Source organism: Vipera berus (assembly GCF_964194415.1).
Source record: "Vipera berus genome assembly, chromosome: 5".
Lineage (NCBI taxonomy): Eukaryota > Metazoa > Chordata > Lepidosauria > Squamata > Viperidae > Vipera > Vipera berus.
In genome coordinates this window covers 3,378,454-3,394,414 of record NC_138207.1, presented here as the reverse complement: position 1 = coordinate 3,394,414, position 15,961 = coordinate 3,378,454, and the positions used below count along the sequence as shown (strand labels likewise).

At 47.1% G+C, this 15,961-nt stretch overlaps 1 protein-coding gene across 1 annotated transcript in view; it reads right to left on the bottom strand.

Annotated features, from left to right (window-relative positions):
* The window catches only part of LRCH3 (leucine rich repeats and calponin homology domain containing 3), a 127,905-nt gene that overhangs the window by 49,908 nt on the left and 62,036 nt on the right, over positions 1 to 15,961 (bottom strand). The window contains exons 5-9 of the mRNA XM_081329965.1: positions 15,740 to 15,750; positions 14,463 to 14,513; positions 14,133 to 14,339; positions 13,209 to 13,329; positions 5,503 to 5,651 (exon numbers count right to left, since the gene is read on the bottom strand). Coding sequence (XP_081186091.1) covers positions 5,503 to 5,651; positions 13,209 to 13,329; positions 14,133 to 14,339; positions 14,463 to 14,513; positions 15,740 to 15,750 — 539 coding nt within the window. The remainder of the gene's footprint in view (positions 1 to 5,502; positions 5,652 to 13,208; positions 13,330 to 14,132; positions 14,340 to 14,462; positions 14,514 to 15,739; positions 15,751 to 15,961) is intronic.

The window sequence follows — 15,961 nt, the reverse complement described above, 5'->3', positions numbered from 1 at the left end:
CATCTCCTGGTGATTGTCCAAAGTCACCCAGCCGGCTTTCATATCTAAACTGGGACTAGAACTCACCGTCTCCTGGTGATTGTCCAAAGTCACCCAGCCGGCTTTCATATCTAAACTGGGACTAGAACTCACCGTCTCCTGGTGATTGTCCAAAGTCACCCAGCCGGCTTTCATACCTAAGGTAGGACTAGAACTCACCGTCTCCTGGTGATTGTCCAAAGTCACCCAGCCGGCTTTCATACCTAAGGTAGGACTAGAACTCACCGTCTCCTGGTGATTGTCCAAAGTCACCCAGCCGGCTTTCATACCTAAGGTAGGACTAGAACTCACCGTCTCCTGGTGATTGTCCAAAGTCACCCAGCCGGCTTTCATACCTAAGGGTGGGACTAGAACTCACCATATCCTGGTGATTGGCCCAAAGTCACCAAGTTGCCTTTCATGAGTAAGGCAGGACTAGAATTCATAGTCTCCCACTTTATAGAACCTAAACCACTAGACCAAACTTGGATTGTGGTATGGTGGACTGGGGTGTATATTTTACAAATTTACACGGAAGAATCTTTTTGCCTCTTTTTCAAAGTTGCAGCAAGAAACAGGCTTCATGCCCAATCCAGGGGTCATTATTCTGAGCACTAATAGCTATTCGGTATTAACAATTGCTACCAGGCTCTGCCACCCCCAAATTCCCACTCACCCATTTTTTTTACTCCACAGTTACTGAGATAGATACTTAACGGTTCAGAAAAGGAAATGCGATAAACACTCATCCCAAAACCCGTTGACCTGGAGCCAGGATTATGGGTAGTCCTCAGCTTAAACCAGGGGTCTTCAAACTTGGCCCTTTTATGACTTGCAGACTTCAACTCCCAGAATTCCTCAGCCAGTGTGGGGGAACTATGGCCCCTTCACGATTTGCAGACTTCAACTCCCAGAATTCCTCAGCCAGTGTGGGGGAACTATGGCCCCTTCACGACTTGCAGACTTCAACTCCCAGAATTCCTCAGCCAGCGTGGGGGAACTATGGCCCCTTCATGACTTGCGGACTACAACTCCCAGAATTCCTCAGCCAGGGTGGGGGAACTATGGCCCCTTCACGACTTGTGGACTTCAACTCCCAGAATTCCTCAGCCAGCGTGGGGGAACTATGGCCCCTTCACGACTTGCAGACTTCAACTCCCAGAATTCCTCAGCCAGCGTGGGGGAACTATGGCCCTTTCATGACCTGCGGACTTCAACTCCCAGAATTCCTCAGCCAGCGTGGGGGAACTATGGCCCCTTCACGACTTGCAGACTTCAACTCCCAGAATTCCTCAGCCAGCGTGGGGGAACTATGGCCCCTTCATGACTTGCAGACTTCAACTCCCAGAATTCCTCAGCCAGCATAGAGGAACTATGGCCCCTTCATGACTTGCGGACTTCAACTCCCAGAATTCCTCAGCCAGCGTGGGGGAACTATGGCCCCTTCATGACTTGCGGACTACAACTCCCAGAATTCCTCAGCCAGGGTGGGGGAACTATGGCCCCTTCACGACTTGTGGACTTCAACTCCCAGAATTCCTCAGCCAGCATGGGGGAACTATGGCCCTTTCATGACCTGCGGACTTCAACTCCCAGAATTCCTCAGCCAGCGTGGGGGAACTATGGCCCCTTCATGACTTGCAGACTACAACTCCCAGAATTCCTCAGCCAGCGTGGAGGAACTATGGCCCTTTCATGACCTGTGGACTTCAACTCCCAGAATTCCTCAGCCAGCGTGGGGGAACTATGGCCCCTTCACGACTTGCAGACTTCAACTCCCAGAATTCCTCAGCCAGCATGGGGGAACTATGGCCCTTTCATGACCTGTGGACTTCAACTCCCAGAATTCCACAGCCAACGTGGGGGAACTATGGCCCCCTCATGACTTGTGGACGTCAACTCCCAGAATTCCTCAGCCAGCGTGCCTGGCTGAGGAATTCTGGGAGTTGAAGTCCACAAGTCATACAAGGGCCACGTTTGAAGAGCCCTGGCTTAAGCCATTCATTTAGTGACTCTTCAAAGTTACGCAAACACTGGAAAAAGTGACTTATGTTTTTCACACTTACGACCACTGCAGCGTCCCTGTGGTGCTTGGCAACCGGCATGCACTTATGACGGCTGCAGTGTCCCAGGGTCACGTGATAACCTTTTGTGACCTTCTGACAAGCAAAGTCAATGGGGGAAAGTCAGATTCGCTGAAGAGCTATCTTACTCACTGCAGGGATTCGCTTAGCAACTGTGGCCAGAAAGCTGGTAAAATGGGGCAAACCCCAGTTGACAACAGTTTTGCTTCGCCATGGAAATATGGGGGCCCAATTGGGCTCGTAGGATGAGGACTAGGGGTGACATGATCGCGGTATTTGAGGGGCTGCCCCAAAGAAGAGGGGGTCAGCCTATTCTCCAAAGCACCAGAAGGCAGGACAAGAAGCAACGGATAGAAATAAAACTCATCAAGGAGAGAAGCAACCTGGAATTAAGGAGAAACTTCCTGACAGTCAGGACAATTAACCAGTGGAACGGCTTGCCACCAGAAATTGTGAATGCTCCATCACTAGACGCTTTTAAGAAGGGATGGACAGCCATTTGTCTGAAATGGCATAGGCCCGTGGTGGCGAACCTATGGCACGCGTGCCACAGGTGGCACGCAGAGCCCTCTCTGTGGGCACGCGCGCCGTCGCCCCAGTCCTAGGCCTTCAGATGGGTTTTATAAAACCTTTTCGCTTTAGGCCTCCGCTGCCGTGTGCCCCACCCCAAAAAAGGTTCAATCAATCAATCAATTTCAACTTCTTGCAGGAAAAAAAAAAGATCTTGCAAAGTTGGAATTGATTGATTGAACTTTTTAGTCCCACCCGGTCAGCCGTTACCACCGCAGCCACGCCCACCCCATGGGCCATGCCCACCCGGCACCCAACGACACATAAGTGGGTTTTGGGTTGCAGTTTGGGCACTCGGTCTCTAAAAGGTTCGCCATCCCTGGTCTAGGGTCTCCTGCTCGAGGAGGGGGTTGGACTAGATGACCTCCAAGGTCCCTTCTAACTCTTTTTATTCTGTACTACCAAGGACCCTCCCGGGAGGTCTGACTTGGCAGACCCTGGAGAAGCTGCTCTGCCCGCGAAATGAGACGGAAACCCCCGTGTCTCTCGTGGTTAAGCCTTTCCAGCCTGGCTGAGCAACCACGGTAAGACTAAAACTCGCTCCGCTTCCTTCGTCAAATCTTGCCAGTGTTTCAAGTTTAATTGCAACGCCACTGACAGAACGAGGCTGTTCATTATCTGGGTCTAATGTGTGTCTGGATTCAATTATATTAGCACAGCAAACAGGGCCGTCTTTTTTTTTTTTGCCTTCTCCTAGCATTTTTTCCGTAAAACCAGCAAAAGGAGCTGGAGAATTGGGACGGAAAACACGGCGACCGCTGTCGCCTTCCCGGCCCAATAGCCTCAGGCCAACACCGACCGATAAAACCGTCTTTTGTTCAAACGTACATTCTAAGAATAAACTCCGAAGCTGATTCAATGCCTCTGTTCCTCGGGGGGGGGGGGGGGGGGAAGCCAGCATTTAGAAGGATGCCTTTATTTCAGTTTTCCCTTGGGCTTCGGAAGGTCCTGTGGCGCTGTGGGGTGGGGGTTGCTCGTGACCCACAACTGCAACCTCTTCGAAACTTTTTTCTACAAGTAGGCGTCAACGGGAGACAGTGATCGTACAAAGTTATGATGGGCCAGTTGCGCGATGAACACACTGGTTTGGTCTAGCAATTAAAGCAATGGGCTAGAAGCCAGGAGACCGTGAATTCTAGTCCCGCCATAGCCAATAAGGAGGGCTGGGTGACTTTGGGCCAATCGCCAGGAGACGGGGAGTTCTAGTCCTGCTTTAGGTGTGAAAGCCAGCTGGGTGACTTTGGGCCAATCACCAGGAGATGGTGAATTCTAGTCCCACTTTAGCCAATAAAGAGGGCTGGGTGACTTTGGGCCAATCGCCAGGAGACAGTAAATTCTAGTCCCACCTTAGCCAATAAAGAGGGCTGGGTGACTTTGGGCCAATCACCAGCAGATGGTGAATTCTAGTCCCACCTTAGCCAATAAAGAGGGCTGGGTGACTTTGGGCCAATCGCCAGGAGACGGTGAATTCTAGTCCTGCATGAAAGCATATATAGGCATAAAGCCAGCTGGGTGACTTTGGGCCAATCACCAGGAGACAGTGAATTCTAGTCCTGCGTTAGCCATGAAAGAGGGCTAGCTGACTTTGGACCAATCACCAGGAGACGGTGAATTCTAGTCCTACCTTAGGCCTGAAAGCCGGCAGAGTGACTCTGGACCGATCACCTTGGGAACATTCCCTCCCCCCCCCGAGTCTCCTGCCTTTTAATTAACTTTTAATCTGGGATTTTAACTATCCTTGCCTGTTTTTAAAAATCTATTTCCGGTGTGTGTGTGTGTGTGTTCCTTTGTTTTTTTTTTAACCTCTTATTTGTACCCTGAGCAATTTGCAAACAGAGAGGAGAGCGTTTCAAAATGTGATCCGTCCAAAACTTTAAAATAATAATAATTTAAAAAAAGGCTGGGCTGGAGATCTCTCTGTACTTCGTTTTCTTTGCAGCTACGGCACCTTATTAAGGCGACCGATAATTTGGTGTGCCGAAGGTGATTAGAACCACAGAACTGTTTAGTAGCACACCCACACAACGTGTGTACCGTTTTGCCTATAGGCATTCCGAGGGCCCTTTTATAATCAGCGGCACAATGGAGATTGCCGTATTCTCCGAATCATGCATCTATTTCCTTTGCTGGCTTTAGCCATGATTGGGGCTGCTCGGTATTAACGGCTTTCAAATAAAAAATCCAAAATAGTAAATATTATCCAAAATAAGTGCTAAAGGTAGGATGCTGTGATCCGCGAAAACCCAAGATAACTCAAAGACAAAACCACGACCACAGACGTTCCATTCTTGAAAACCAAAGGCTGTATTACCGTTCCAAGTTACAACGGCACTGAAAAAAGTGACTTACAACCGTTTGTCACACTTGGGACCGTTGCAGCACCCCCAGGGTCACATGATCAAAATCCAGGCGCTTGGCAACTCATATTTACGACGGGGCGGGTGTTTCACGTAATCCCCTTTTGCGACTGCCTAACAACCGTGTTATACCTTAACGACTGCAGCGATTCACGTGACAACGGTGGTGAGAAAGGTCCTAAAACGGGACCAAACCCGCTTCGCAGCCGTCTCGTTTAGCGACAGAAATGTTGGGCTCCGTCAGGCCGAGGACGGATCGTGAAAGATGAGCCTCGTTGCTTTTTTTTCTTTTTTTAAATTCAAATTCATTTCGGTTTCCCAAAGCGAATCAAACCGGCAGCGCCGCAAACGTGGCTCACGAAAACCGTCAGGTGGGAGGGATCGAATTCACGGCGGAGGGGGTTTCCGTGGGGCAGGTGTGCAAGGACCCCCCCCCCGCTCGCCCACCTCCCCAATTCCAAAAGAAGCCTCACCTCGTGCGAGATTCGCCGTTGTTCAATATAGGTCATGAATTGCGTGCTGAGGCTGTCTGCCTCCGGGCATTTGGCCTGCCTCACTTCCTCCTCCTCTTCCTCGGCGGCGCAGCTGTCAATAAAGTCGATTTGATCCAGATCCTGCTCCACTGGAGACACAGAAGGGAAAGAGTTATCAGGCACAATCAGAAGAGCCAGCTCCATCTCCCTCTCTCCTCTTCTCTTTCCTTCTCTCTTCTTCTCTCTCTTCTTCTTTCCCTCTCCCCCTCCCCACTCTCCTTCCTTCTCCTCTCTCTCCTCTCTCTACCTATCTAGCCTCTTTCTCTCTCCCCCTCCATCCTTCTCTCTACCCCTTTCCTTCTCTTTTCTCCTCTTCTTTCCCTCTCCCTCTCCCCCCTTTCCTTCTCTCCCCTCCCTCTTTCCTTCTCTCTTCTCTTCCCTCTCCTTTCCTTCTCTCTCTACCTCATGTCTCTTACCTTCTCTCCCCCTCTCCTTCTCCCTTTCCTTCTCTCCCCCCTTTCCTTCTCTCCCCTCCCTCTTTCCTTCTCTCTTCTCCTCTCTCCTTTCCTTCTCTCTCTACCTCATGTCTCTCTTTTTTTTATTACATTTATATCTCGCCCTTCTCCGAAGACTCAGGGCGGCTTACAAGCTTAGCAGTAGCCTTCATTCTATGTATATCCCTGCTTATTAGGGCTTTCACACACACCCCAAGCGGCATTATTACAAAGTCAGCTTAATTGCCCCCAACAATCTGGGTCCTCATTTTACCTACCTCGGAAGGATGGAAGGCTGAGTCAACCTTGAGCCTGGTGGGACTCGAACCTGCACTAATTGCAGGCAGCTGGTGTTACTTAAGGAGGCATTAGCCCACTGCTCCACCAAGGCTCTCTTACCTTCTCTCCTCCTCTCCTTCTCTCCCTTCCCCTTCCTTCTCTCCCCCTCTCCCTCTTTCCTTCTCTCTCTCTCCCCCTCCCTCTTCCCTTCTCTTCTTCTCTCTCCTTTACTTCTCTCTCTCTCTACCTCATGTCTCTCTTTCCTTCTCTCTCCCCCTTTCCTTCTCTCCCCGTCCCCCCTCTCTCTCCTTTTCTCTCTCCTTTTCTCTCTCCTTTTCTCTCTCTCTCTCTCTCTCTCTCTCTCTCTCTCTCTCTCTCTCTCTCTCTCTCTCTCTCTCTCTCTCTCTCAGAAAAAAAGGATTTACTTTCTCACACAAACCACTCCCAGGGCTTGAGGTTTATTCAACATCAGATTAAGAACTCTTTAGCTGCAGCCTGGCTTTTTTTATCCACATTCGGCAACATCCTTCTCTGGATGTCCCTAAACAGGAGTTCTGCCAAAGCAGAAACTTTCTACTAGTAAAGATAAAACTTCCTTCACTCGAGATAAAAAGAAAACTGCCAAGTTGGAGATTTTAAAGGCTACCCAGGAAACCAGGAACGAATGTTTCACAGAGGTTCACAACAGTGTCCAGGACGGATGGACGGGTGGGTGGCTGGACGCACAGACAGACAGACAGACAATCATCATTCTAGCCATGGTCTGTCCCCTGCAGGATGAAGGCCTCTTCCACAGGTTTCCAACCCAGACGGTCCTGGAGCCTTCTTCGGCCAACTGGGCCCGCCATACTTGCTCATGTCATCAATTCATCTTGTTTTAGGTCTCTTTCATGGAGGCATTGGATCAAGTGGGATCCATTCTGGGACTGCCTTGATCCACCTGCCCTCCGTTCTATCTGCTGGGTGACCAGCCCGTTTCCATCGCAGTTCTTTTGACTCTCTTTGCTGATACCGTTAAAACTTTCGTTTGTTCTCTAATCCACGTGCCAGTCTTTCTATTTTGTCTTTGATAGATAGATAGATAGATAGATAGATAGATAGATAGATAGATAGATAGATAGATAGTGTGTGTGTATGCGTGTGTGTGCGCTCCTCTGTGTGTGTGTGTGTGTGTGTGTGCCTCTGTGTGTGCGTGCGTGTGTGTAATCTTTGCTTTGGCAGAGAAGAATTCATTTATTGGAGAGTAACAGGATTATCACTTGGGGAGGACAATCGTAATATGATGTTTTATACAGAATGTGGGTGATCCAGCTTTTTTTATCAAGGACGTTAAACAATCACTTTTCCCCAGATTTTTACAAGGAGGAATTTCCTGAAAGTGAGAACAATTAACCAGTGGAACGGCTTGCCAGCAGAAGCTGTGGGTGTTTCAACACTGGAGGTTTTTAAGAAGAGGATGGACGGCCATTTGTCTGAGATGGTATGGAAGCCTCCTGCCTGAGCAGGGGGGGCTGGACTAGATGACCTCCAAGGTCCTTGACAACTCTATTCTATTCTGTTCTGTTCTGTTCTGTTGTATTCTATTCCTTTTTTTCTATTCTATTCTATTCTATTCTATTCTATTCTATTCTATTCTATTCTATTCTATTCTATTCTATTCTATTCTATTCTATTCTATTCTATTCTATTCTATTCTATTCTATTTCTCCAAGCGACCTGGAATTAAGGAGAAACTTCCTAACAGTGAGGACAATCAACCAGTGGAACAGCTTGCCACCAGAAATCGTGGGCGCTCCATCACTGGAGGTTTTTCAGAAGAGGCTGGACAGTCACTTGTCTGAAATGATATAGTTTCTCCTGCTTGAGCAGGGGGCTGGACTAGAAGACCTCCAAGGGCCCTTCCAACAATGGTTGGAAACTGATCAAGGAGAGAAGCAACCTGGAATTAAGGAGAAACTTCCTAACAGTGAGGACAATCAACCAGTGGAACAGCTTGCCACCAGAAATCGTGGGCGCTCCATCACTGGAGGTTTTTAAGAAGAGGCTGGACAGTCACTTGTCTGAAATGATATAGTTTCTCCTGCTTGAGGAGGGGGCTGGACTAGAAGACCTCCAAGGGCCCTTCCAGCTCTATTCTATTCAATTCAATTCGAACATTGGTTACAATCTGCGCTTGCCGGCCCCATCCCCTCTTTCACCCACCTTTCACCCATAAAGCCGAAATTCTGTCCAAACAGATTCAGTTCCCAAGTGGAAAAGCATTATTTCACTCAATTTTCCAGCACCACCGTTTTCAAACATGCAACTTTTCCTGGCATGGTCAAAATTACATAAGAATGTGCTAAGGGAAAAGGAGATCACCAAACTCCTTTCTCCTAGATTGGCTTGGTCCAAATGCCGTATGGCTGTTTCTTCTTCTTGCAGGAAATGGGGGAGGAAAATAATCAAAGGATGACATAAAGATTTAATATATATTTTTTTAAAAAAAAATAATTTCCCCCATTTTCTGGGAAAATTTGACACCGCTATTAAGAATTGAATGTGTTTCGTTTCCTTGGAAGAAGAAGTCAGAAATCTTTTTTTCTGAATGGGTTTTTTGTTGTTGTTTTCCTTTTTAAAAAAAAATATATATATATATATATATATATATATATATATATATATATATATATATATATATATATATATATATATATATATATATATATATATATATATATATACTTCTGCACCTCTCTCTTTTTCTTCTTCCTTTCTGATTGTTAGTTTATGTTACGTTTTTATTTGTACGTTTTAATAAAATTATTATAGTCAAAAAAAATTTTTCCCGTACTAACCAAGGACTTGTGGAAAAAGCTATTATTAATGTCCTGAGCGCACAGGAGCCAGACCAAGGCTTAGCTGATCCTTTGGCAAGTTCAGGCTGTTCTTTCCTAGGACTGCACCACTGTTGGAAGCACAAATGCTGGAAGGTTTTTGCTGGAATTGGCTATGTCCAGTTTAATGAAGAGAAGCACGAGGGGGGACAGGATAGCAGTGTTCCAATCTCTCAGGGGCTGCCCCAAAGAAGAGGGAGTCAAGCTCTTCTCCAAAGCCCCTGAAGGCAGGACAAGAAGCAACGGATGGAAACTCATCAAGGAGAGAAGCAACCTGGAACTAAGGAGAAACTTCCTGACAGTTAGAACAATTAACCAGTGGAACTCCTTGCCTCCAGAAGCGGTGGATGCTCCAACACTGGAAGTTTTGAAGAAGAGACTGGACAGCCATTTGTCTGAAATGGTGTAGGGTTTCCTGCCTGAGCAGGGGGTTGGACTAGATGACCTCCAGGTTCCCTTCCCAACATCTAGTTTAATAAAGAGAAGGACGAGGGGGCACATGATAGCAGTGTTTCCAATCTCTTAGGGGCTGCCCCAAAGAAGAGGGAGTCAAGCTCTTCTCCAAAGCACCTGAAGGCAGGACAAGAAGCAGCAGATGGAAACTCATCAAGGAGAGAAGCAACCTGGAACTAAGGAGAAACTTCCTAACAGTGAGAACAGTTAACCAGTGGAACTACCTGCCTCCAGAAGCTGTGAATGCTCCAACACTGGAAGTTTTAAAGAAGAGACTGGACAGCCATTTGTCTGAAATGGTGTAGGGTTTCCTGCCTGAGTAGGGGGTTGGACTAGATGAGTAACTTCCAAACATCTAGTTTAACGAAGAGAAGGACTAGGGGGGACATGATAGCAGCCTTCCAATATCTCAGGGGCTGCCCCAAAGAAGAGGGAGCCAAGCTATTCTCCAAAGCGCCCGAAGGCAGGACAAGAAGCAACGGATGGAAACTCATCAAGGAGAGAAGCAACCTGGAACTAAGGAGAAACTTCCCGACAGTGAGAACAATTAACCAGTGGAACAACCTGCCTCCAGAAGTTCTGAATGCTCCAACACTGGAAGTTTTTAAGAAGAGATTGGACAGCCATTTGTCTGAAATGATATAGGGTTTCCTGCCCGAGCAGGGAGTTGGATTAGATGACCTCCAAGGTCCCTTCCATATTATTATTATAGAACTTTTATTCATTAAACATGAAACTCAGTCAACTGAACACTCAAATTGACTGGCACTAACGGTTGACACGGGCTGCTGCCAGCATCCTAGGTATCAACCAGGTATCTCGTTAAAATGTAAGATGTTCCGAGTAGCGCAGTTTTTTGTAGCTTTGTTGTTGTTGTTATTGTTGTTGTTATTATTGTGAGGATGCAAGCAAATTAAAGCCAGCCATTTGCCTGCGGTATCTAATAAAACACAGCTCTGGTTCATTCTTTGGTGGATTGGGCCTACAATTAACCCCCAGAGCTAAACTGCCACCTCAAGGAACCCAAAGCAAATTTTAAAGCTTTTGAAATCATCCAATTATTTTCAGGGCAAAGATGTCCTCATTTAGCAACCGAGCTGCAACTCGGTCGTTTAAGCGAAGCGGTCGCTATGTAACCCACAACCAATGTATGCCGATTGGTGTACGTTCAAAGTGACAATAAAGTTATCATCAACTACCCCTACGATCTGACTTTCTTTTGGTTGACAAACTGGCAAGGATGGGTCACAAAATTGTTTTGTTTTTTTTTTTCATCGCTGTTGCCACTGCAAAGGATTGCTTTAAGAGACAGTCGCTAAGTCAGGACTACCAGTATCAACAGATCATTTGTTTAAGACAGACATGTCAAACACAAGGCCCGGGGGCCGGATCCGGCCCGTGAAGTGGTTTCATGTGGCCCGCGAAGCCCTCCTGGAAACAGTGAGGGAACGGCCCCCACTGCCTTGGCCCTGGCCCAGAGACCCTCCTCCTGCCAGAGACCCTCAGATCTGTCCCACTCCTGCCCAGGCCCCCATAGGCACCCTTGATGCGAACGATGTAGAGCTGGCCACGCCCACCCAGTAGGCCATACGCACTCTAGCCACGCCCACCCAGTAGGCCACACCCACCCGGCCCCTTGAGGGCAACCGCAGTGCTGATGCGGCCCTCAATGAAATTGAGTTTGACACCCCTGGTTTAAGAGATTAATTTCCCATAAAATGGGAGCGGCTGAAAAAAAGAACCAGTTCAAAGTTTTAGGTACTTTTTTTTTTCTTTTTAGTTTTCCAAGGCACCCTGAGAGGGGAAAAAACACTTTATAAATATATAGTTGAAGTCTCCTTGGTGTTCCCTGAACTCGGTTGTTTCCTGCAGACGTTTCATTACCAAATTAGGCAATATCATCAGTGCTAGAAGGAAGTTGGGGTTTCTAGCACTGATGATGTTACCTAGTTGGGTAATGAAATATCTGCAAGGAAAACAGCCAGGCTCAGAAAGCACTAAGGACCCCACACTTCAAATATATCTATTTATCCATAATTCTCAAATCTTCTCAAAACATAGAAGCAGGGGGGGGTCTGGTTAATAATAATAATAATAATAATAATAATAATAATAATAATAATAATAATAATAATAATAATAATAATAATAATAATAATAATAGGGCTACTGCAAACCCACCAAACTGTAGAAGAAGAAAAACGAAGTTTGAATGTCTATGTGAATCAAAGTACAGAAAAATTGCTGCAGGCTGTGAAAACAGAGAGCATTATCAAAATAGCAGAAACAAAGGCAGAATATAAGGAAAAACGGCTGGATGACAGATTAAATAGATGGAAAACCAAAGCTTTGCATGGACAGCATTTGAAAAACATTGAAGGAAAATGTGATAACAACTCGACGTGGGCATCGCTTAAGATGGGAACCATCAAGAAAGAAACAGAAGGCTTAATACTGGCTGCTCAAGAACAAGCACTACAAACTAATGCCATGAAAGCGAAGATACAAAAGTCTACTGACAATCCAAATTGCCGACGTTGCAATGACAAAGTTGAAACTGTTTCACGTTTCATATGTGAGTGCAGCAAAATCGCACAAACGGATTACAAAGCTAGACATGACCGAGTTGCTAAACTAATCCACTGGGCATTGTGTAAAAAATACGACTTGCCTGTGTCCGAAAAGTCATGGGAACATAGGGTGGAAAAGGTTGTCGAGAATGAGAGGGTGAAGATCTTGTGGGACTTCCGAATACAGACAGATCGCCATTTGGAACACAACACGCCAGATATCGCAGTCGTAGAGAACCGAAGCGTACAGCTGATTGATATCGCTGTACCAGGAGATGCCAGAGTCGAAGAAAAAGAGCTGGAAAAAATTACGAAATACCGCGACCTGGCCATCGAAACTGCACGATTATGGATGAAACGCGTAACCGCGATACCCATTGTCATCGGGGCACTGGGAACTATGTCCAAAAACTTTGCAAAACACATCAAGAAATTGCAGCTTCCTGCAATAACTCCAGCAAAGCTACACAAAACTGTGCTACTCGGAACATCTTCCATTTTAAGGAGATACCTGGTTGATACCTAGGAGGCTGGCAGCAACCCGTGTCAACCATGAGTGCCAGTCAATTTGAGTGTTCAGTTGACTGAGTTTCATGTTTTATGAATAACAGTTATATAATAATAATAATGTTGGAAGGGACCTTGGAGGCATCTGGTCCAACCCCCTGCTCAGGCAGGAAACCCTGTACCATTTCAGACAAATGGTTACCCAGTCTCTTCTTAAAAACTTCCAGTGTTGGAGCACTCACCGCTTCTGGAGGCAGGTAGTTCCACTGGTTAATTGTTCTGTCAGGAAATTTCTCCTTAGTTCTAGGTTGCTTCTCTCCTTCATTGGTTTCCATCCGTTGCTTCTTGTCCTGCCTTCAGGGGCTTTGGAGAAGAGCTTGGCTCCCTCTTCTTTGGGGCAGCCCCTGAGATACTGGAAGACTGCTATCATGGCACCCCCTCGTCCTTTAATATGCAATTCTTAAAACACAAATCACCCAAAAAAAAAGTCGGCATTTGGAAGGAAGCCACCAAATGAGAGCTATTACCTCCTCCGTTTGTGACCAGCGAGTTCTCTCTGTGTTCTTGGTAATGGCTCTCTCTTCGCAGTCGCTGTTCTTTTGTGATCTCTGCCACTCGCAGGGGAAGGTCCGAAAATTCATCGGTCGGCTACATTAAAAATAAAAATAAAACCCCCTTTTTTTGCATCGATTCAACCTTTTTGAGACAGAGTCTTTGTAAATAGTCTCTGCCGGGAAAAGCTGCGCCGAAATCCACCCAAACAGCACACAAGAAGATTCATTACTTGTAAAGGCCAATTTACTCGGTAGCAAAATTCCATTCTAGGTTTAATCTCTTGGCTCATTTCTGTGGATTTCTTAAGGACCCGTAAAGCCGTATGTCAGGAAAGCAGCAGCAATCTACCTCCAGAGTTGGGAGAATTAGGATCCACTCCAAAGGAGGTTCCTCATTTTGGTGTATTTGCGCAGCAGCTCAACATGCCCGTATAATTTTTGCCCCTATCAACAAATATCTCAACCTATTGCTTCCAAGGCCCCACAATTAAGAGCTAACAATTTCAATTTGTTCGATTTAAGTACTGTTTAGAAGGGGGGGGGGAACCTCCTCTGAAAAGGAACGACTTAAACCCAATTTGAAACGACCCTTCTCAATTTTTTTCTTCTTTGCAAGGGCCTTTGCTTGACCAGAGTTCTATTGCAATCAAAATTTGATGGCTTCCTGCCTCTTCGACTTAGGATAAGCGGCCTAAAAGGATGCTATTGATTGCTGGCTTCTCAAGTCTCCCGTTTTTTATTTTTCATTTTGCAATTTCACAGACAAAAGCGACACGCAAGAGGCCGAACGAGGCGTTTCAAGATTACGGCCCTCTGAAACACGGACTCTGCCTTGTTCGGCCTCCCTTTCCTAAGCTACAATTGTCGGCCAGCCGAACGCCAAGCAAAGAGGCTTACTTCGTTTCCTGACCATCTCTTATCTCCGCTGTCTACGCTGTTGAAGCCGGAATCCAGGGCTCCGTACGGTCGACTCGAATACAGATCTTCGTGGCTATCAAAGAGGGAAAGAAAGGAGAAATTATTTGGGAAACATCTGATATTACGCAGGAATACAAAAGGGACATAGTTGAGCCTTTCAGGCTGTTTTCCGTGCGGAACGTGATCCTACAAGAGAGGCCTTGTTCTTACAACAGAAGATTCCCCCACCACCACCATTTTTCTTACACGACTGTTGCACTGCTATTATCTTGGACTACTTCGTGTGTAAAGTATCAGCCAACTGGTTACTTTGGCAGCATCCTGTCTCTGAAAACGCCGCACCCGGAAGCAACGGACATCCTAGGGAGGGAGTACGACCCAAAGCGTGTTTCATAGTGTGGACCTTTGTGTATGTCCAAGTAACTGACACATGTCTGAACGAGGCAGACATTAATTTCCCCTGTTTGCATTAGCTCCCTTCCACAGGGCCTCAGGCCTCTGGGGGAGCAGGTACAGGTGTGACAAGCTAGATCCAGGCATCTTCAACATTTCACTTCAGGAGGGCGCTAGGGCTACAGCTTTGAGGGAGGTTACGATGCAGCCAGGAGACGGGGAGTTCTAGTCCCACCTTAGGCAGGAAAGCCAGCTGGGTGACTTGGGACCAATCGCCAGGAGACGGTGAGTTCTAGTCCCGACTTAGCTGGCTGGGTGACTTGGGACCAATCACCAGGAGACGGTGAGTTCTAGTCCCACCTCAGGCAGAAAAGCCAGCTGGGTGACTTGGGACCAATCACCAGGAGATGGGCAGTTGTAGTCCCGCCTTAGGCAGGAAAGCCAGCTGGGTGACTTGGGACCAATCACCAGGAGATAGGGAGTTCTAGTCCCGCCTTAGGCAGGAAAGCCAGTTGGGTTACTTTGGGCCAATCGCCAGGAGACTGTGAGTTCTAGTCCCGCCTTAGCTGGCTGGGTGACTTTGGGCCAATCACCAGGAGACGGTGAGTTCTAGTCCCACCTCAGGCAGAAAAGCCAGCTGGGTGACTTGGGACCAATCACCAGGAGATAGGGAGTTTTAGTTCCGCCTTAGGCAGGAAAGCCAGTTGGGTTACTTTGGGCCAATCGCCAGGAGACGGTGAGTTCTAGTCCCGCCTTAGCTGGCTGGGTGACTTTGGGCCAATCACCAGGAGATGGGGAATTCTAGTCCTGCTTTAGGCAGGAAAGCCAGCTGGGTGACTTGGGACCAATCACCAGGAGATGGGGAGTTGTAGTCCCACCTTAGGCAGGAAAGCCAGCTGGGTGACTTGGGACCAATCACCAGGAGATGGGGAGTTGTAGTCCCGCCTTAGGCAGGAAAGCCAGTTGGGTTACTTTGGGCCAGTGACTGTCTCTCAAGCCAACCCACCTCACAGGGCTGTTGTGGTGGGGAAAATAGAAGGTGGAAGCACTATTAGGTATCTTGGCCACCTTGAGTTATTTGTGAAAATAATAAAAGACAGGAATTAAAGAAATCCAAATAAATAAATAAAATAAACATGAGACAATAATAATAATAATATCCAGGCTCCAGAAAACACACCTGCTAACCTCACACTGAAACATTCTGCTAATCCAAAATATTTTTCAGCCTCCCAGGGGGCTCGGGGGAAACTACGGGAATGTTTTTACTTTGGTCGGGGTCTGACGTATTTTTACAACTTCCCTTCACGGCTTAACTCATCTGCCCTTCAGCAGGATTTGGCAGGATCACCGCATCAGCACCGATTCCCTTGGCTCGCCTTGCCCCATTCCCTTGCGTCAGCGCGCGGCGCCTC